General features: G+C 40.8%; 1 protein-coding gene across 6 annotated transcripts in view; it reads left to right on the top strand.

Annotated features, from left to right (window-relative positions):
- TMEM117 (transmembrane protein 117) overlaps positions 1–22904 on the top strand; it is a 460174-nt gene that overhangs the window by 70244 nt on the left and 367026 nt on the right. For 4 of the 6 annotated variants that reach the window (XM_054696285.1, XM_054696284.1, XM_054696283.1 and 1 more), the window contains one exon: positions 9604–9736. In XM_054696285.1, coding sequence (XP_054552260.1) covers positions 9604–9736 — 133 coding nt within the window. Of the gene's footprint in view, positions 1–9603; positions 9737–22904 lie in introns of those variants that run through there. The other 2 variants (XM_054696287.1, XM_037514112.2) reach the window with 2 other exon arrangements.

The raw sequence follows: 22904 nt of genomic DNA, 5'->3' as shown, positions 1-22904 counted from the left end.
CATTTCACCTCCCCAACTAAATGTCAAGTACCTCGAGGGAAGGAACAGTTTTATGTTCACTGCAGTAGTTAATGAGTACATAGAGAGTTGCTCAGTAAATATTGAACAAATGAGTTCCACATTTTTGTTCAGCTGACAATCTTTGCATTCACTGATTTTCCATTTTAACTACTTGTCCATCTTTAACGTTGTTTGGCTGTTTTATTTTTGTTATTCCTGGGTCTTCCAAGTGCCTGTTTTCATACTCTCAGGGTAACCTTTTTCCTGAACTTTATTGGAAATAGTCCTCAACCCTTCCTGTCTTCAAATTTTGCCCACAGAGGCACACCTATTGTCATTAGGTTCAGAAAAATACACCATGAAGAATATTTTTGTAGAATTTAACTAGGGAATCAAATCTGTCTCACAAGCTGGGTTCTTTCACAATTATGTAGTCTTTCCTTTTCTTTGGTATTAGAAGGCAGCATGCCTGGAATAGATTCTCTTAATAGGAGAGGATAAAATTAGAGATTGGAGTAGTATTGATAACTGTCTATAAAGGTGGATTCTGAATTCTCATTATTTCTAATTTTTTGTTTGAACTTAAGGACAAATTAGAAAATGAAGTATTCCTGATAATTTCCTGATAGTGACAGAAAATAGGGAATGCTGTGGACCTGAAATTAAATGCAGGCATATTTAGCCCTTATTTGTGCTTTTGGTTTAATTGGATTTAATTACTTAAATATATCTGTATTTTTGAAGGCAAGGACTTCACAATAAGGTGATTAATTTGATGATTTTTGGTTCTTGTGTTAGCTTGACATCACCTTATTATGTCATACTTGGTCTGAAAATCAGCTTTGCATTTATATTTTCTTCATCACATCATATTAGTTTATTGGCTTAATTTCTTTGAGTCTCCTTTTTGTAACTTCAAACAATATAGGTAGTGTAAATGAGTATAAAAGTTGGAATTCATGAGAATGCTGGATAGTGTCTGGGTATCTTTTTATAGAGTATCTGGTTTTTCTCATCCCTCATGTTTGAAGTCCTTTAGGACTTTCTACCCAAATTCTAAATAAATTAAGAAATAAGACAGAAATAAAGATTATAGAGGCCAAACTGTTTCCTTTAATTGGAAAACTATGTGTTAGAGAATGTGGCCTGTGTCTGCAGATAAGGGGACTCTCTGATAATAAACTCCAGAATTGAGTAAACTTTCCAAGACCCTGGTCATATGGTACTAACTTACCTGCTTGGGAAGAACAGAGCAGAATTTGGGATGATCTGCAGGAGAGATGGCAGAGAAAAGGTGCTAAACACACACATCAATATTCTTCTAAATTGACCCATTAGAAATTTATATGGAACTACAGAAGACCTTAAGTAGCAAAAGTAACCTTCAGAAAAAAGAAGAAAAGTGGATGTATTGCTTTACTTGTCTTTAAACATTTTTATAAGGCAGCAGTACAATGGCATTGGTCCAAAAGTAGATACGTGAATCAATGGAACAGAATTGAAAGCTGAGAAATAAATCCACGTACATACCAAAATCTAATCTACAATAAACAGCAATGTCCATAAAATGGGGAAAGGAGAGTCTTTAGTAAACAGTGCTAGGAAAATTAGAAAATCACAAATAAGAGAATGAAGTTGTGTTACTCACTAGCAACATATACAAAAATAAATTCCAAATGAATGAAAGATTTAGTCATATACATCAATGTAAAAACATAATAACAGTACAAAACACAACAAAGCAAAAACAGACAATTACAAATCAGAGACATCCTGCAGGGGAGGAGGAGGGAGAGGGATCAGAGGGAGGGAGGGAGGAGAACAGGAGACTGTGGCGATGGTGCATGGGTGCCTTGGGGAAGGAATTTCTGTGGATACTCAACCTGAAGGGGAGGGGAGAAGAAAATACTGTTTTAAAAAATTTAAAAAGAAAAAAAGAAAAAATAAAGAAGAAAAAAAAGATTTAGTCATATACAGAATGATAAATGCCAGTGATATTTAATGGTAATTAAATCAAAGAGAGATGTACCTGTGAAGTTCAGAATGGGAAAGCAATTTGCACTATATAAATATTAAGTAATTATAGCTATCAAAGGCTAGGATAATGGCTACACAAGTTACTCTTTAATAAAAACACATAGCTTAGAAGACAATAACGCTATATATTGTCTGTTCAATAAGAACTAAATAAAATAGTGGATTTGGTAGGAATGGGATTTCAAGCTAAAATGGTGTGGTGGATTTTACTGGGTTTTATATCTTTATTTTATGTAAATGCAAATTGTTGGCTATCCAAAGTGGTGTGCCATCTTACTTGTTTCACTTGTTTATTCTTTCTATACCTGAGAGAAGAACAAATCTCAATAGATTAAAACTTGAAGCATTATTGCCTGTGTACTTAAAGAAACAGAACAATAAATACTGAAATTTATATGGAACTACAAAAGATTTTGAATAGCAAAAGTAACCTTCAGAAAAAGAAGAAAGTGTGTGAATGTAATGGTTTGTTATTCATTCAGTTTGCATAGATACTGCCCATGTAAAATAATTCCTCTGTCAATTATTTTATGGGTAATATAGAGAACAGAGCAAAGACCAAAAGGATATAAAATATTCTAATAGTATGATACGTTATATGAATTAAAGTAGAAATCAAAAGAAAATACCATCAGTGACATTTACGACATAAAGGTTGCCCTTTGCAATTATTTAATTACTTGAACACTTTCATGATGTGAGGTTTACTTTTGCAAAGCTTCTTTTCCTCTCTGTCATCATAATGCCAAGCATTTTGTTAAGGTAAAGTAAGCATTTACACTATGAATATTATACTTTTATATTTCTATCATTTGGGCTCAGTTCTTTTCTCATAAAATCATATGTTAGATTTTGTTATTTCCATGCTTCAGTTTTACTCAAGTGGTTTCTGTTACCTTTTAGAAATACTGAGCATAAAGTCATGTATCTCTGAAACAAATTATACCCAAAGTTGGTGGTTGAAAGCACAGTAAACATTTGTGATCTTACCCAGTTTTCCTGGGTGACTAATTTATAAGCAGCTTGGGATTCCTCACGAGGTTCTGTGAATCCATCCACCATAGCTACAGTTATCTGGAGGCTATATTGGAAAGTTCTCTTTCGAGATGGTTATCTCAAGTGGAAGCCAGGTTGATGCCAGTGATGGGCCGAAGTCCTCACTCCCTTCATGTGGATTCTTCATAGGACAATTTGATTGTCTATAAGATAAGACAGCTGATTTCTTTCTATTAAGAGAGATAGACTAAGGTGGAAACTGCAATTACTTTTATAATTACATTTTGGAAATCACTTGTTACTCAGCCATGTTTTATTGGTCATGGGTACTACTTGAGTTGGAGGTGAGACTCAGTCGGGGCCATTTTGGAGGCTGGCTTCTACACTGCCGAATGTTTGTTGTGGTTAAAAGTATTCAGGGTCCCATTAAGATGCATACACTATTTCACTGCATCTTTGCTGTCTCTAGTTTCTAGCCTTCTTTAACATCTCAAACACTTATTTCTTGGAGTCCCCAGGAATGTATCAGAGGAACTGATGAAATCATATTCTATTTTAGAGACTTCTGTTGAGATCTCCTGCCCTGGGGTGGGGCTGTTTGAGGCTGTTGCTTCACTTGCTACAGTTTCAGGATTTCACCTCCTTGGTGTGGAGACCCATGGTTTATCAGTGACCCCAATTCAGAAACTCTCAAGAATTTAAAATAAAGATGCATTCCATGAAATCCTTTTTCAAAGTTATACTTACTGCCACCCCAAGGGGGAACATATTCCTTTATGCATTTCTGAATTGTTTGTTTTATCCCTGTGTGCTAGAAGATTATGTTTTTTTTCCTTGTAGGGCTCAGCCATGGATCCAAAGGCACCCCATGTAACTATCATATCTACCAGCCATGCCTTAAATGCATTGTTGTCTTGTCCATTTTACTTCATACCTCTCAAAAAAACTTATTGAAATTATTGGAAATTCTTTTCTTTCACTCTGTCAGACCTGTTCAAATCCTAGGCCTAGGCTCAAACCAAATACCTGCCACCAATATATTACATAGTACATGTTAGACATATGTGTCTCCAATAATTTCAGTAGCTGCGTATATAATACTTAATACTTTAAAAGTATTGAAGTTAGAATATTGTTAATCTATATGCTTATTAAATATGTGTTTAAGAAAACCCAGGGTGCCTAAGATTTAGCTCCAGACATCTCAGAGTTATTCATTGCAAATATCTAAATTCAGTTCAAAATTGGCCTTGTGAAATTTTTTTTTTTTGCATAGAAGAACTGGGGTGTAGTCCAGAAGTGTGGGGTGGTAAGAGGATTTCCCAGAGACAGAGTAGGGAGCAGAACAGGTGGGTCTGTTGAAATCTACTGCTGCGGGGAGCAGCGGGTGAGACAGGAGAGGTCTGCTGTGCCATGTGGGTCAGCTCCCTGGCTGGGGATTGAACTCAGGCCATTGTGTTGAGAGCACTGAGTCTAACCCCAAGGGAGGCACAAAGTGTGAAATTCTTGCCTAAGCTCTGTAGAAGCTCCCTGGAGGGTTTAGTACATGGTCAATTTTAAAAGTTTTCTATGAAGCATGTTGGAAGAGAATATGTATTTTCTACTTGTTGCATGCAGGGTTCAAGTTAACTAAATCACATTTTAATTGCGTTTTATTCAACTGTTCTGTTTCATTGATATTTTGTTTGTCCATCTGACTTATCAATACATAAGAAAGAGATGTTAAAATACCACTCTCTGTTAATGAATTTCTTAATTTCTCCCTATAGTTCAATTAGACTTTGCTTTAAACATTTTGAACCCATCTATTTGGTACACATGACTGTATGTACACATGTTGTATGTAACTGCAGAATCCTGCTACCATTTGTGGTGTTTTCTATTCACACAGCTTTTCTATTCCTTTCTTTCCACTTTTTGTGAGGAGGAAGCCGATTTAATTTGGTCATTTGTTCCTTTCATCTTTCTATTACTCCTCAACCCTTCCATTTGGTTTATATGTTTTTTATTCAATATCAATGCTTTCAGATGGTACCCTTGAAATTTTACTTTGCATATTAAGTAATCTAAGAAGTGAGCAATGTCTTAATCATCTCCCGAATGATGACCGTCCTCATCAAGTTAACTAGGCTTAACCTTTCCTTACTAACTTAGGATTGTTACATATTTTAGTTCTTTTTTATCCCACAGGAACATTATTCTACACAGTGTTTAGATTTGATACATTTTGATTAGTTTATTTTCTCCCCATTCCTTCTTGTCTCAGATATTTTTTTCTGAGATTATTTTGGAGTCAAGTTCATTTTCTTGAAGTATGTCATTTAGAAGATTTTTAAATGAAGGTACATAGTTGATATACTTTCTCATTTTTATTTTTCTTTCAATTTAATGCCCTGTGACAGTTTTCTTTTAGATGGAATACTTAGACTTGTGCACTTACATAATTAGTGATATCTTTGGGTTTATGTCTATCGTTTTGCTATAATAGCTTTTGATTATCCTTATCTTTCCTACGTTCTTTTTTTTTCCTCCTCTTTGCTTGCCTCTGGATAAATCAATTATTTTTTATACCTAATTTCCCCTACTCTATTACTTTGTTAGTTATACATTTATTCTTTCAGTGATTACTCTAGAGACTAAAACATGATTGACTAATTAGCATCTACTTTTAATTAATATTCTGAACTCTTTCAAAGAACCTTAATTTTTAATTCCATTTACCTGTTCCTTTTGACTTAGTCTTGTCATAAACTTAAATTCCACTGTTCTTAATCCTAACAATTTTATGTATAGTGGACATACAATGAACTGCACATATAAAGTGTACAGTTGTGTAAGATTTGAAATGTATATGTCTGAGAAGCCATCGGCACAGTCAAGATCACTGTCTTGAGCCTTCCTGGTGGCCTAGGGGTTGAGTCTCAGAGCTATCACTGCTACAGCCTGAGTTTGATCCCTGGCTGGGGAGCTGACCCACATGGCGCAGCAGACCTCTTCTGTCTCACCCGCTGCTCTCCTCAGCAGCCTGTTCTGCTCCCCACTCTGTCTGTGGTGAATCCTCTCACCCCCACACGTCTGGCCTATACCCCGGTTCTTCCGTGCAAAAAAACCCTGTCTCTTTATCTTTTTATGTAAGTGTGCCCTACAGTTACCCCATCTGACTTCCTGGAGAGGATTTCTAGCTTCTGTGCATGAAAAAGGGGTCAGGAAGCTCCTGGGGGCTCTGTGAGCTGAGAAGATAGTGTTGGGTGTGTGAGGAGGCAAGACAGCTAGAGTGCACAGGGAGGGTCCAGGAAAGGAAAGTGGAGCACAGAGAAGTCATTCCAGAGATCTGCAGATCTGCCTTGGTTCTTTAGTTAAGTAACCATCAGGCCTTGCATGGGAGGAAATCCCCAAGGGCAGGGGACAGTACCACTCAAAAAGAGCAGGGACAATTCCTTAGTGGCCTGGGAAGAGAGGAAAGACCTTCAATTTATGGTCCATCAAGTAGAGTATTCAGTACCCTAGAAAGCATTACCCTGGGCTTAATAATAAGTCTAAAAGTAAGTCAAGGCTCATCAGGATAAAACTATTTCCAAGTAATTTAAATGCACCTTAGAACAACATGCAAGAGTAGTTGTAAAAATAAAAAAATCCCTACCATCGAAGAAAGTGAAAACTTGTGTCTGGTATCCACTAAAAAACCCCAGAGATTGAAATCATGCTATTTGCATGTGACCTTGAGGGCTTTATGGCCAATTAAATAAGTCAGGAGGATTCAGAAGGATAGATACTGTATGATCTAAAGCACACAGTGGAGTCTAAAACAAAACACAGGGCTTGTAGATGTGGAGAACAGATTGCCTGTTGTCAGAGGTGTGGAGTGAGGGGTGGGTGAAATGGATGAAGGTGGGTGACAGGAACTCTTCCAGTTATAAAGCAGTACCTGGGAGTGTAAAGTTCAGTGCGGTGAGTAGAGTTTTACTACCCTGTTGCAGATTTGAAAACTGCTAAGAGAGTGGATCTTCAAAGTTCTCATTGCAAGGAAGGCATTTGCTAACTATGGGTGGTGATTAATTAGACTTATTGTGATAATCATTTCATCATATATAAAATATCTGAGCACTGGTTAATACCTGAAACTAATATTGTTTGTCAGTTATAAATCAATAAAAAAAAATCAGGCAGGCAAAGATGCAGAAATATGTGATACCTGATGGGAAGGAAGTAAATGCATCAAACAAAGCCATACATTAGATGCTGATATAACTAATTGATATATTAAAAATATAACTATAATTCATATATTTAAGATAATAGAAAGATGCTTAAGTATAAGACATAAAATTCTCTGTTGATAATTCCAATATTCAAAGTCCTTTTACAGTTTTGTCTTGTTTGTGTTTTTGTCAACTCTCATTCACAGTCACATTTCTTTTTGTGTTTGGTGAATTTTTACTGTGAATTCCGATTTTAATAGAATAATCTATAGTAGTTTCTAGGATTGAAGTTAGGTTTGTTTCCTGCAGCATGTAGTAGGATATGCCAAGTTTAGAATTCAGGAGACCCGGTAGTTTGGGGACAACACTGACCTGGGGTGGGAGATTCCGGCTCTCTCCCATATGCAATCTGTCCAGGTGTAGTGTGGGTCACTGAACCCAAAGTAGTCCTAGATTTAAAACTCGCTCATTAGTAGCCTTAACATTTTAGATAACTGTTATTCTTGCATCCTGTTCTCATTTTGAGCAAATGACTTAATGAATAGTAATTTTCTAAAATTTAACTTATTTTTGTGTTAAAGAACTGTGGTGTAGGCTAGAAGTATGGGTGGGGGGTAGAGGATTCACCACAAAAAGAGTAAGGAGCAGAACAGGCAGATTAAATGAAATACACTGCTGAGGGGAGCAGTGGGCGTGACAGGAGAGGTCTGCTGCACCATGTGGGGCAGCTCCCTGGCCAGCGATTGAACTCAGGCTGTAGAGGTGATAGTGCTGAGACTTAACCCCTAGGCCACCAGGGAGGCCCTATATTACCTATTATTAATCTTTCTATTTATAACCTATGTAAATAGATGAATATATTTATGACATACTTATAATAAGTATATGGAAATTTGCAAATCTCTGTTTTCCAGGCCTCCCTGGTGGCTCGGGGGTTAAGTCTCAGCACTTTCAAGCTATCACCAGCCATTGTGGGCAAGGGAGCTGACCCACATAAGGCACAGCAGACCTCTCCTATCTCGCCTGCTGCTCCTGTCAGCAGTGTATTTCAGTAGATCCGCCTGTTCTGCTCCCCACTCTGTCTCTGGTGAATCCTCTCACCTCTCCACACCCCTGGACTATACCCCAGCTATTGTATGCATAAATAAACCGTTTTTTAAAAATCCCTGCTTTCCATAATTAATGATTCAGATGGTTGGCTAGTTCTATAAGGCTCTCATTTGAAGTGCTAGTATCACTTGTTTCATTATAAAGTTTTCCACGTTCCCTTCTATTTATATTTTCACATCTCCCCTCTGCCCAATTTTCACATTTACCCTTTGCTTTCTCTTGTGCAAGCCGAGAGACAGGACAAGGTCAAAAATCTCCCTTTTTGGCTCTGTTTAAAGTTTCAGCTGGAACAGTATTTTTGTTAGTGTTGGTTTCCAAGTGCAATCTAAAGTGCTAGGCACCAGGTTAAGCTTAGTAGTTAAATCTTAAAAGATATAACTGTCCTGTGTTCATAACTTACTGTGTATGAGTGCTCCTGGCAGTTGCTAGAGAGATAATTCTCAGGTCAAAGTATATATATTCATGCAACTTCTTCGCCATTGCCTTAAGTGGTTTTTGTATGAATGAATAACATGTTTGTGAAATAGAAAACAGGCAGCAGTGCTCCGATTCATTCACATTAATGCCAGCACAATAAGCCATCTCTGGAGATGAGATTCCCATGTTTACGTGGTTTCTTATGGGTGTTGTAGGGGGCATCATCCATTATCATTTATTTACAAAAGAAAAAAAGGGAAATTAGAGAGTGGTTTCAGCCCTGGGGTTTTCCTCTGGCCAGGATGTCAGAATAGAGTGACATAACAGAGATTCTCTACAAAAGCAGAGTGGTGCACGGGTGAATTGGTTGTGGGATTTTCATGGGGACTAAAACCAAGATAAGAAAGCATACATTGTATAAAAATGAAGAATGATGTAAAAAAATATATAAAATAATTTTGAAAAAGCAAAAGCAGAGTGTGACTTGTGAGTTACAATAAACATTGATTTTTTTCATGTACAAGAAGATATTTTATTTTATTTATTTTTATTTATTTATTTGTATATATTTTACATCATTGTTCATTTTTCATCATTTTTTTATAGTGTTTTCTTTCTTTTCTCAGGTGTAGTCCCCATAGAATTTCTACCACCAGTTCACCTGTGCACCATCACCATAGTCCCTTGTGCTCCTCTCACCTCCTCTCAGTCCCTCTGCCTCCCCCTCCCCTGCAGAATGTCTCTGATTTATAGTTGTCTGTTTATTTTTGTTTGGTTTTGTTGTGTTTTTCTAAAAAACAATAAACATTGATTTTAATGTTGTTTAATGATGTTTATATTGCAGGAAAATTGCTCCGGTTAAAAATGTTTCGAGAGGACCACGGGTCCTGGATGACAATGTTCTTCAGCACAATTCTCTTCCTCTTCATCTTTTCTCACATCTACAACACGATTCTTCTGATGGATGGGAACATGGGGTAGGTGATCTTTCCCCTTTCTATTGTGGTGAGTGTTCTGTTTGAAACTTGTAAGCATTCAAGGGGAGTTTAGTGTGCCGAAACTTAAATCTCCTTCACTAACCTTTCATCTGAAATACGAATAATTTGTGCATTTTTCACATGTAAAACATTGTCTTTTTTTCCCCTGAGAAGCTTCTAGCATCGTTTGTTATGTGGTGTGCCTTATTCTCTAGGACTTTTCTGGGGTAGTTTGAGAGCAGGTGTTGATTTCTTTATAGAGACAGACAGTATGAGAATCAGGAACTCTTATTGACTTGTTGACACTCACACAATTAATAGAATTGGCTGAGATGCAGGCCTCCAGTTTTGCTATCCCATTGCTTTACAATGTCTGCTTAAATAAAAGTGTTTGATGCTGCTAACATTTTTTCCCCCAGTCTTTTGATAGTTCCAACAGAGAGACCTCTGTTTTATTGTTATAAATGGGTCATTTTAAAAGTAGGCCACCCGTATCAAATCCAGGGTTGTAATCTATACTTATCAAATCACCAATCAACTCACTGTGGCATGAGGATGTGATAGCAAGTAGGTTTTTTTTTTTTTTCCCCTCACAGCTTTCTCTATTTCTTGGTTTGTTCTCAGTAAGTATTAAGGCCAGAATATAAGGAGATTGGCTTAGCCTACAGTGTGAAGAATTAAATTAGTGACAATAATAAACCACTTTAGATATTTATTACGCACAGAAATAGTTACCACGGAAGGTGTTGCTCAGCCCTCCACAATAAGTGGGAAGCTAGGTATTTATCCTTCTCTTCAAAGGAGAGGGTAGGTAAGGGTGTCATTCCTTTCCACAATGCAGCTGTTGTGATGTTTATGTGGATTTAGTCACCGCTGTTCATTGATAAATTAAATAGTGATACATTAAATAGTATATAAAGTATGTACTAGATATGCAGTATATAAAATATAATATATAAAATAAAGTATTTGCTTGGAAGTTGACTTTTCATCTAATTTATTTGTTTTCTTATGTGGAGCTAACACAGTCTGTGCTAGCTGAAAGTGCATATCCTAAGGAAAGAAGCAAGTTTAAAAGTAATAAATAAATTAATAGATGACCCCTGGCACATTGTACAATGCTCAATAGTTAATAAAACCCATCCTAATGAGAGCAAATAGTTCCTGAGCACGCAGTGCCTGACACAAATTGTCTCAATTAAACTTCACACTGACTCTGCAATAGGTATTTGTAGTATCTTCATTTTTCAGAGTAAGAAACTGAAGACCAGGAGATTTCATCATTTGTATAAGAATACATTATAATTAAATATTGTAAGCAATAATTGAGAAGTGATTGTACTAAAGTAGTGAATCCCCGTGATACAGTCTGCTCTGAAGCTAGCACAGATTTGATTGATGGCTGATTCTGTTGCTTTTTCTCTGTATTTTTATCATTCAAGCTGAATTGAAAAATTAAAGGAAGTAGGATGTACATGCAGAAAACTAGAGAGGAAGTAGTCTGGGTTTATGCATATCTGTCTTAACTAAAATTGAACATGATTATTTTATTCTCAGCCTAAATACAGTATTCCGTAGTCTTAGGTAACGCCTGCACTCCTCACCAACGTGCCTCATTTTTGTTGGAAAAGGATCTTTAACCAAGAGGACATCCTAATAGTGCCATAATCTAAAGCAATGAAGAAATGGCTTAATTTTACACATAAAAGAAAAAATTACATGGCCATGTATAAAAGATGTATTACCAAGATTTATGACTCACCATTTGAATTTGTGAACACTTTAAGACAGGAATGTATACCGGATGGTCTCACTCATAGCAGGAATCTAGAAAACTTTAATAAGGGACCAGGAAAAAGAATAACTATAAGAAAGAAAATATCAAAATCGACAAACAACTGTGAACCAGAGACACTCTATTGCTGGTAGGGGGTGGGGAAAGGAGGGCTTAGGGGAATATAAAATATAAAATTTAAATTAAAAAAAAGACAGGAATGTAAACTTGGAGGAAAAGCAGTTCTTCGAGCTTTTGGGGTTCTCCAGGAGATGCCATGTTATCTGAGATGTGTTTTGGTAGGACTGGGAGTGATGGGGTATGGGGGTATGGAAAGAATAGTGGGCACCCAGTCATTAGGAGGACTGGTTTTAGATCAGAGTATTGCTGCTGGTGGCTGAGAATTCAGGATTCTTTACGCTGAGTCTGATTTGCATTGAGGATTTCAGAGTCCTAGCTCGTGGGTCCCTCTGGGAATGTTGTCGAGCGCCATTCTGGAAAGGCTTGGGACGGCTCTGCCTGTGTTCATGCTGTTAGAGCTTTCCGAACCGCAGGCTTTCAGGCCTCAAGTGAGTGGATTAAGGGTTTCAGAGAGGAAAAAGGGAGTTCCCTTGGAATGATTTGCCTTTGCCCCCTGCAATTTTAGGATTGGGTATAAGTTTAGGTGAAGCCTCAGTCCCTTAATCCCTACTTCCAAAGAACAAAACCCCTACGTTCATGTGATTGGAACTGGAGATTGGCTGGAGAGTTTCAGCCAGTCTTCATTCGACAAGCGTCAGGTTGCTTGCTCCTGGCTTTCTATTGCGGTGAGGTCCCTGGAGAGGGCTCCAGCTCTTGCGGCCTGGCGGTCCCTGGGGAGGTCAGCTGAGAGGCAGTCAGCTGGAGTGGGAGAGAGACAGGTTAGCCTGGAGGACTGGAAAGATCCAAGGCTCAAACAAGTTGTATTTCTTATATCCCTCTACCTGGCTTCTCTTTTTACCCCCTTAGCTGCCAAAATGCTGCTCATGGTAACTTCTTTTCTCCTTTAAGTCTCCAAGATGAAACCAAATTCATCCTTTATCCTCCAATGCTACTTTGTATCTATTTTGAAATTTTATTTATGTTTTTATTGAAGTAGCAGCATGGTAGAGGCCTTGGAGGAGCAGCTTCACACTCCTTCAGGTATTTGACCACACCACACCCTCCTCTATTCACGCACAGCCCTTTACACTGACCACTGAGCCCCCTGCTTCTGTGTCCCCAACCCTTCCCCCAGGAGCCTCAGTCCTGCAGTCGGATTTCTATGGTGGGTTTTGGTTCAGTGTAGGGTAAGGAAAAAATGTCAGGCTTTTCTGCCCTCCCACCATCAGGATAGATGATGGATCCTTGTGGTCCTGAATGCATGCCTGATGGCGGGCACCTGGAGTAGGGTGTGGGCATAAGTAGATGGGATTCACCTGGGCTGAGAAAGGGCTTTTAAGGGCGGCGTCACGGGGACGCCAGCAGAAGCTGAAAGAGAAGCCGAAAGAGAAGCCAAAAGAGAAGCCAAGAAGCAGAAGCAGAGAACGCCAGAGAGCCCAGAGAGAGTGAGGATTTGCTGGTGGCTGGGAGGACTGCCAGCCTCCCGGCCCCCCAGCACTCCTGCCTGCCACATACCCGCTGAACCCCAATAAAAGACCTGCAAAAAACCACTGAGGACTCTGACTCCTCCTTCACCCGGTCTGCATGGGATCAGAAAACCTGCTCAGTGGCCAGTTCCTGACCTCTACATTCAGTGTTGTCACTTCCTTTGTTTCTCTGGATTCCACATACAAGTGAAACCACCTGGTGTGTGTCTTTCTTCCTCTGACTTATTTCACTTAGCTTGGCTTCGCATTTTCGGGCTCTGACCAAGGGATGCAGGGAGGATGCTTCCTGCGAGTGTGGGGAATGCAGCATGATGAAGCTGGTAGCTCGGCGTATGTAGGCGCCTGGGATGATAGTGGAGAGTCCTGCTGCTGAGAAGTTTCTCAGCATGGGCAGAGTTTGACATCTGGACACTTTATCAACATCTTCCTTTTTACAAGGAAGCCGAGGAGGTAAGCCGAACTCTCCTCTGTAGTGTCCTGGGAAATGTTGGAAAATACAGTGCAGTCTGATAGACTCTATTAATTCATTAGCTCATTCATTTTCTGATACTCTTTTTCTCAAAGGCAAACCTGAGCTTACCCAAAGGTAAGAAAGAAATCTCAGATGTCAAATGAAGAAGGACTTAGAAGTCAGAGCAGTAAGCTGATGGAGAGGTTCTCAAAGGCTGTGACTTGGGGATTTGAGTTTTAATGCTCATGTTAGGACCAGAACCTGAAGCAGAGCCCCTGCAGTAGGGGGCTGCAGAGTGCTGCAGGGACGGTGGTCTGGAGAGCATGACATAGCACAGGTGGCCCCCAGGAAGCGGGCTGTGGACTGGGCTGTGGGTGGGTGGGGGGAGACCTCATGGTTCTAATACAGTTTCCTTTGAGTCTTAGGACCCCTGAAACATTCCATTTCCTCCTCCAAGAGTCAGGTGCTGACTCTCTGGAGTGCCCCTACTAACTTCCAGAATTCTTCTGACTCACTATAGAGCAATTCAGTTATCTTTTGTCTCAATTTCTGTCCTCGTGGATTTATCTGGGACTTATCCTTTCATAGCCCAAATCATGTGGTTGCACTTTCCAATCAGAAGACCTGGGGCTCTGAGGTAAACCTCCTGTCCTGCCTTCTCAGAACACGGTGACCTGCTGCTATAGTGTTTTGGTTTTGTGTTGCTTTCAAACAGCGATTGTCCTTTTTCCTCTCATTCAATCAGTATTTAATTAACTATATCTTGGCAGAGAAAAGGGAAAATGCTCCAAGAGAAAGGGGCAAAGCAATCAACTAAGTTAAGAGGAGGGCTGAGTGGTGACCACACTCGAACAATATGCTGTATTGTTTACCTACAGGGCCAAAGGTGGTGTGTAAGGGAATGAAAGGAGGGGGAGATGGGTGAGCACACCCTGGGTGACATTCAGAAGCGATTCTGAAAAGCGCCACTTGGTGGCAGCAAAAGCGTGTTTTTAGCGCTGATTTTTCTCAAGTTTGTTCCAAGGCAGATTTTTTTTTTTTCCTCAGAAGATAATCTTCCCCCTGAACTCTTGAAACTTGGTGTTGAATTATTTGCCTTACTAGTTGTTAATGGATTTAGAAGAAGAAATCCGCACGACAAGGTCTGTAATAAATACCATTTTGAAATGTGCTTACCTCCGTTTTAGGTGTGGAAACAGGTTTCAATAATTGTATATATTATATCCCATTATTCCACATATTATATCCCATTATTCCAGTATTCCAAAGATAAGTATCATGTCTTTCAAGGAGGAAATTAGGCCTTGACACACTGATAAAAATCCCACTGCTTACAGGAATCAATTTCCAAAGAGTCTAAGCTCTCTAGGGCAGGATGCGAGGGAGCCATGTCAGTCAGTTGTGTCAATCACCAAGCAAGCTCTTATTTTTTTCTGATACACAGACTTTTCAGAGTTTACCACATATTAACCAGTAGATCAATATGTGTTAGATACTACGGAGTCAGAAATTGAGAAGTTAGACAAAGTAATTCAGGCAATTTTGAGCATCTGTGTAAGCTTTCACATACAAGACCTGGAAGAAATGAAGGTCAGAATTAGGCAGCTGGAATAATGAAAATGAAACAGACTTTGTTTCTCCTCTAAGTTTTAGCAAGAAATTATATGGGATGTTTGCTGAATGTCTGAGATGAGTGCCCTTAGCAGAGTAGAGGGCTGGTGGGCAGGGAGAGGTGCAGGGGGCAGCATTCAAAGCAGATCCCCTCCTCCCATGCACTTCCCTGTGTGCAGGAAGCAGTGAGCACCCTCAGATGCTATAGAAGAATAAACAGGTGAGGGTGGCACAGCTTTGTCTGTGAGCTGCATGATGCCATTCAAGACCTAAGGCTGTGTAGGGTCCCCCTGACCACTGAACTGAGCCAACCCCAGGCAGAGGGGGGAGGGGTGAGAACAGGGAGGGTGTGAGCACAGGGGGCAGGGGCAGGGTGGAGGACGGGGATGTGCTGGTAGGCGTGCTACACGCGCTACAGGGGAAGGGGGAGATCCTGTACTTCCAAGACACCAGCAAGGATGCAAACAGTGGTGCTTCAATTAAAGTAACTAAATAGATGAACAGACAAATATCATGTGTTCAAAGCACAGCCCTTACCCTGTCATATGCTTATGCCCACTTTTAAGGAAAGATTTATTTATTTATTTTTATAGAGGCATGTTTTATTTATTTATTTGTTTGTTTGTTTGTTTTGCTTATACATGCACTGGGTACAGTCAGAAGTGCGCGGGAGGGTGAGAGAATTCACCAGAGCCAGAGCGGGGAGCAGAGCAGGCAGAAGGACCGAAGTACACTGCTGAGGGGAGCAGCGGGCGGCAGGAGAGGTCTGCGCGCCATGTGGGACCCTCCTCTGGTGGCCGGGGAGCAGCTGGGGATCGAACCAGCACCGCAGAGGCCGCGGGCAGATTCACAACCCAGTGCTCAACTGCTGCGCCACCGGAGAGGCTCCAGGATTTATTTTTATTTACTTATGCATACAAGAGCTGGGGTGTAGGCTAGAGGTGTGGGTGGGAGGATGAGAGGATTCACTAGAGACAGCGTGGGGAGCTGAAAAGGCAGATCTACTGAAATACATGGCTGAGGGCAGCAGCCCACAAGACAGGAGAGGTCTGCTGCACCCTATGTAGATCAGCTTCTTGGCGGGGAATCGAACTCAGGCCCTAGAGGTGACAGTGCTGAGACTTAACCTCTAAGCCACCAGGGAGGCCATGTTTTTTGTTGTTTTCATTTTCAGTGGTGTGAAGTTTATTTTAAGAAATGGCAATGAAAAAATTTTAATAATCTTTGATAATGCTAAACCACACAGTTTTTTATGCTCTAAACTGACAAACTCACCTAAGTACAAAGTGATAAATTTAAATGATAGTAAATGATAAAAAAGAGATGGTGTCATTTTCTAAGGTGTATAATAGAACGCTGCATGTGAATGGAGAAAGCGTGGCCACCTGGGGCAGGAGTCAGGACCAGGGGTGGGGAGAAAACATAGCTGTGGTGAGTGTTCATCGAGTCTGGAAGAGTTGGAGCCACTAGCTGAAAAGCTGCATTGCTGCTAATACAAGGCTGAATGCAAATTCGACTGGAGTGGTGCTCTAAATAATTTGTTGGCTTCACTCTTAATTAGGCTAAACATTGACTTGCTTGTACGATTAATTCACAATAATAGCACAATTAATTACCAAGGCTGGGTGTGAGGGGCAGAGCTGATTGTTGGGAAGGGGCTAGCGAGAAGAAAAGCTGGAAATGAATGGCTGAGTCTGGACAAGAGCAGTGACCCAGGGAGCTGCCAGTGAGAGGAGGGAGAGCGGGGAGGAGGGCAGCAAGAAGCTGGGGGAGGGGAGACCGAGAGAGAGTCTTGCTTAACCAGAGGCAGTACCACCATGGGGTGTGGTTCGCTTCTTTCAATATTATTGTTTTTGCTTTTTTTTTTTTTTTTTGATAGTACAAAGGTAAAATAGTGCAGCCTATTCAAATTATGACAAGTTTTCAGCTAGTGTTGTTTTAAAATGTTAATGGAAAACATAATATTGCATCTTTATTAATATGCCTTGGGACTGGGTTGTTACCTGTCCAGAATAATGCTGATTTGACATATTTAAGAGCTATTCTGTGATCACTGTTTGTAATTGCTTATTTCAGCTCACTCATTTTATAGTTTATTACTTGTTGCAGAGAGAAAATTCTGATCCAGGGTCCTCCCTGATGGCCTAGGGGTTAAGTGTCAGCACTACCACCCCTAAGGCCTGAGTTCAATCCCCCGCCCGGGAGCTGACCCACATGGCGCAGCAGGCCTCTCCAGCAGTGTATTTCAGTTAGATCTGCCTGTTCTGCTCCCCACTCTGTCTCTGGAGAATACTCTCACCCCTGCACCTCTGGCCTATACACATTCTTGTATGCATAAATAAATAAATAAATAAATTTAAAAAATATTAAAGAATCACAAGACACTGGACTGATAGGGAGTTCCTGTGTTTCGGCTGTGCTCTTGTTTACAGCTGTGCATTCTAAGTTGATGATGGTGCTTCTCATGCCGTCAATGTTCTGAACACTTTATTATCATCCCGGGGCAGTAGAGATAAATGAGTTAAGTCAGTGAACTTAGGAGAAAAGACCAGGTCAGAGGGACCATATGAATAAATTGTATAATCAATCAAAGGAGTTATGAAATGTTTTACATTCTCGTTTTTTCAAATTGCATTTTAAAAAAATTGTGTAGAAAAACTGGGGTGTAGGCCAGAGATGTAGGGGGTGAGAGGTTCACCAGAGACAGAGTGGGGAGCAGAATAGATGGATCCACTGAAATCTGCTGCTGAGGGGAGCAGTGGGTGAGACAGGTGAGGTCTGCTGTACCATGTGGGTCAACTCCTTTGCCAGGGGATCAAATCAGGCTGTAGTTGTGATGGCGTTGAGACTTAACCCCTAGGCCACAAGGGAGACTCTTACATTCACATGTTTACAAAACTGAGATGAGTTAAGAACACAGTTAGGAGAAGAGAATCCAACTCAGGTGGAGCCGATGTGCTGCTCCTTGTGGCTCTGGGGCCAGGCCCCGCTTCCCACTGTAGCAAGAACACAGTGTGAGTTAAATAATGATTCCAGGTAATGAAATGTGCTCAAGTCAGCTCCTAATTCCCGGAAAGTCAGGGGAGGGGTGGAGGAGTTTGCTAAGAACAAGGCAAAGAATGAGGGCATGAGTGGCAAATAATTTTCATTAAAAAAGAAAAGAACAATTCACTTGAACCCGAGCTTGAATGTTTCTGGGCACAGCATACAGCAGTGTTTCTTCCCTGACTTTGGTGGAAGTCAGAGCAGGTAGTAAATCACATGGTTGTGTAGCTACATTTGTCTTTTCAGAATAACCCAGAAAAAGTCCTGAGCTGGGGAATTGTGACTTGTGTAAACTTGGGGCCGTCTGCTGTGTTGCCTGCTCCCCGCTGCTCTTACAGTCACCCCAGAAGTCCTCATTTCTCCAGACAGATCAGGAGGGAGTCCGAGAAAGCTTGCCTGTGCTTTTCTGTGAATTGAGTTTGCTTTGTACTTTAGTGTTGTCCTTAGGTGCGTCTTGCCACTGCCAAACACAGCTTCTCAAACTCTGCTCAGCATGTGTTTGTACACCGTCACTTGGAGAACTGGGACGGGGAAGCATCAGCAATGGGGCTTCCTCTTTCAATCCTGCTCTTCCTTACTCTGAACCTTCCCAATTAGGAAAAGAAGAGGTTGAGAGGGGCTCCATCTGTTCCACTCTCTACTTACTATAGCTCCCTAAACAACACCTCCCCCACCCCCGCAAAATAAGGAAACAGTAAGGAACACAAGATTCCACTCAGCATCACCTAGAAACAGCACCATTTTTTAATTTATTACCCAAACCAGGACACTTTTGAAAATAAAAGGAGTGCTTCAGTTAACAAGCGCAAAAGAGAAAAGACATAAACTCTGATGTCCGGGGCTAATTGAAACCTATTTTCACTGCCAGTAGCAGTAGAAGAAAAGCTTGCGTTTGATACACCTGAGTGTCTCTGTAGAGTCATTAATAATTTGAGGCCAAGTTCTAGTAGGGGCCATCAGGCTATTTTCAGATACAAGGGTCTCATTGCTTTTTTCCAGGGTTAACTTTGTATGATGTTAAAATGTAGCAAGAATGACTTACTAGCAAAAAATAAAGTTCAAGGAATGACTTTTGATAATGAAGCCTCAGGAAAGGCCTCCATGCCCGCATCTGTCTGTAGGGTCTTTATTACAGTCCAAAGGGCTGTCCTCATTGTGGTCTGGCACCCCTGAGGAATTTAGCAGTTTTCAAGGAGCACGTCTTGCATCTTGGACTTTTTCAGCAATGTCAACCATCATGACAAAGGCTTTTGTCAAATTTCTTCTGCAGGTTGATGGTTTCAAGTTGTACTTGATCAAGGAAAAAGTAGTTGGCAGGTAAACTTTTTCCTAGCTTTATAATTCCGTGATTTGTTGTGTGAAACCCCCTTTTCAGTATTTAGTACAAAAAAGAGAAGTTTGAAAAATTCACTGAAAGAAGGTTACGTCCAGGACACACTGTTCCTGACTATAGGGGCAGCTAAACCTCTTAGCGGGATCTTTCTATTTCTCTCTAGCACAGTTAAAATTCTTAGTCATAAGATTATAGGTATCACATACCGCTTGAAGAATAATGCTATAATGCTCTTTTGGTTAGGGATGAGAAAGCTCCTGTATTTAAAACTATTTCCAGACATGGTGGTTTTTACTGCAGGCTGTGCATGGGCAAATTGTTCTTCCTAAAATCATTTTCTTGCTTTCTTGTGAGCTCTTGTGATGTGCTGATTTATATGTAGATCCTTTCCATAGGAAATGAGTTGGATTTTACTTTAGTAAGTAAGAATGATATTGCAAATGGAAATGTAAGAAGATATGATAAAACTCTTTCAGCCAGTCATGTCAACTACCCAATCAAAGAAAGCACAACAGAGCCATAGCGTTACAGGGCAGGGAGAAGGGCACCCCAGAACCCCTAAACCTGCCTCCTCTAAATAGGTTCTGCCATCTGCTGCATCAAAACAAAACATATAGACCTTTAATGGAAAGGAACTTTAACACAATTAGTGTGCAATATAGAAAAGACAAAGGATATAGTTTCCAAATCAAGCACCAAAAGGTACCCCTCCCCTCATGGATAAAAGTCCATCCAAACAGGATTGGCTCAAAGCAAGGCCCAAAAACCTACCACAAATCTAAAGCACCTTCCAGCGGGGACCCATAGAAAAGGATCAGAAACAGCCAGACAAGTCTGGGAGGAAAAGAGCAAAATCAAAAACAAGATCAAAGTTGCCATTGTTAACCTCCCCACAGGTCTCTCACCCATGCCTGTTTCACTCAGTCCAGGACCAAGAAGCAAGTGCAGCTTCTTCACCTGTCTCTTTGCTCCACATGCCTCCTCCAGGTCTCCTTGCTCTCCACTCTTCTTCCTTCCTGCTCCAGTCCTTTCTCCAGCTTCTCCTCCCCTCTGCTCAACTCTACCCCACCTTGGATAGAGCAGGGAACCTGGAATCTCCCCTTTCCCTGAGGACTACCCTGTTACAATAGGAGTATCCTTTAACTCTGCAGAATATTTTTTTACTTTGCAGAATGAAGCATAACATTCCCTTTAGTGGCTTCAACAAGAGACAGAAGCAGTCCTCTTTGTGGTAGATGTCCTTTAGTGTGCAGCAGACATTTATAAGATTACACTCTGAGGTCCCCGCCCTATAAAAACCTTCTTTGGCTTCTGGCTTTGGCTTTGTACTTCCTCCATCCTGTCTTCTGGCAACGTGCTGGTCACACTCTCTCACATACTTTTGGGCTTTTGCACCTGTCTCGGTCTTGCAGTCACCTGGGATGACTCCCCCCAAATCACGTGGTCACTGATGACCATTCAGTGGGCACTTTTCAGTCTTATATTTTGCTTAAACTCTCTCCCTCTGGCACTTGGCACTTATCCCTCTCCCTCATCGGGAAATGTTCTATTTCCCTGGTTTCTCCTTCCATATATTCTCCTCCTGTCTTCATTCTCTCCCCTGAAGCTACAGTGTTCTAGTTTTCTTTCAGCTGTCATCATGCGGGGTTCTAATCTGATTTTCTTACTCTCTCCCACCTCCTTGTATGAGCCGTTCCTTCCTGACACAGTGACTGTGTTTTTATACACCTGTCGTTCTTTCTTTCTTTCTGTTTTTTTTTTAAATTTATTTATGCATAGAAGAACTGGATTGTAGGTGAGAGCTGTGCAGGAGGTAGGGTGAGAGATTCCCCAGAGACAGAGCAGGGAGCAGAGCAGGAAGATCCACTGAAATCCACTGCTGAGGGGAGCAGTGGGTGAGACAGGAGAGGTCTGCTGTGCCCTACGTGGGTCAGCTCCCTGATAAGGGATCGAACTCAGGCCATAGTGGTGATAGTGCTGAGACTCAATCCCTAGGCCACCAGGGAAGCCCTACGTGGGTCAGCTCCCTGATAAGGGATCGAACTCAGGCCATAGTGGTGATAGTGCTGAGACTCAATCCCTAGGCCACCAGGGAAGCCCTGGAATATAGATTTTGTGACAAACAGGGCAGTGCTACATTTTTCTCTGTATATTTTTTGCTCTTCTTTAAAAAAGTGAAAATGGAGGGTGGGAGTGTAAACACTGAAATGATTGCTAATTAACATCTCCATCACCTCACGTGGTTGTCTTTGTGTGTGATGAGAACATTTAAGGTCTGCTCTCGGCAACTTCCAAGTGTGCAATACAGTCCTGTTATCTATCGGCACGAGCTGGCTGAGCACAGGACATCATTCATCTCGCAGGAATGTAACTTTGGACTTTTTGACCAACATTTCTCCAAATTCTCCAACCCCATTCTAGTCTCTGCTTCTATGAATTCATCTTTTTTGATTTCACATAGAAGTGAGATCAGGCAGACTTTGTCTTTCTGTCAGGTTTATTTCACTTAGCATATTGTCATCAAAGTTTATCCGGATTGTCACGTGTGTGGTGTGTATAGTGTGGGTCCACTGTCAACAGGAATGTAAATATAGTTTACATTGTGTGTGATATATAGTTTATGTGGTGGGTGTGGTGTATGTGTGTGTGGTATGGGGGGTGTGGGTTGTGTGTGAGGTGTGTGGAATGTGTGGTATATCTGATATTTGTGGCGTCTGTGGTGTGTGGGGTGTGTGTATGTGAGGTGTGTGTGGCTGTGGTGTGTGTTTTGTGTGGTATGTGTTTTGTGTGGTGGTGTGTGCATCATCTCTTTATCTGCTCATCCTTCAGTGGTCCCTTAGGTTGCTTCCGTATCTTGGCTACTGTGAATAATGTTATAGTGATCATATGAGTACAGGTATATCCTCAAAGTGATGATTTCCTTTGTCATATTTCCTTTGTCATACCCAGGTATGGTGTTGCTGGATCAGATGGTAGTTCTATTTTTAAGTTTTTTAGGAAACTCTGTCCTGTTTTCCATAGAAGCTGCACCAGTTTACATTCCTATTGACAATGGACCAGTTTCTCCTTTCATCAGATCCTTACCACTGCTTGTCTCCTGTCTCTGCTAACAGCTAGTCTGACAGGTGTGGTATCTCACTGTGGTTTGGATCTTTATTCCCCTGATGATTAGTGGTGTTAAGCATTTTCCAGCTTTGTATCAACCATTTGTGAATTTATTTTTGAGATTTATACCCTTAATAATATCGATGTGTCTGTTACCTATGTTATGCCAATTAACCATTTAACCTCCTGAATGTCAGTCTCATGAAAATGTAGGTGCAACACAAAGACTAGGAAGGTTTGAG

Source organism: Talpa occidentalis, unplaced genomic scaffold, assembly GCF_014898055.3.
Source record: "Talpa occidentalis isolate TD23 unplaced genomic scaffold, MPIMG_talOcc4v2.1 talOcc4.16, whole genome shotgun sequence".
NCBI lineage: Eukaryota > Metazoa > Chordata > Mammalia > Eulipotyphla > Talpidae > Talpa > Talpa occidentalis.
Note: the sequence above shows the minus strand (reverse complement) of the source record. Positions and strands in the feature narration are given on the sequence as shown.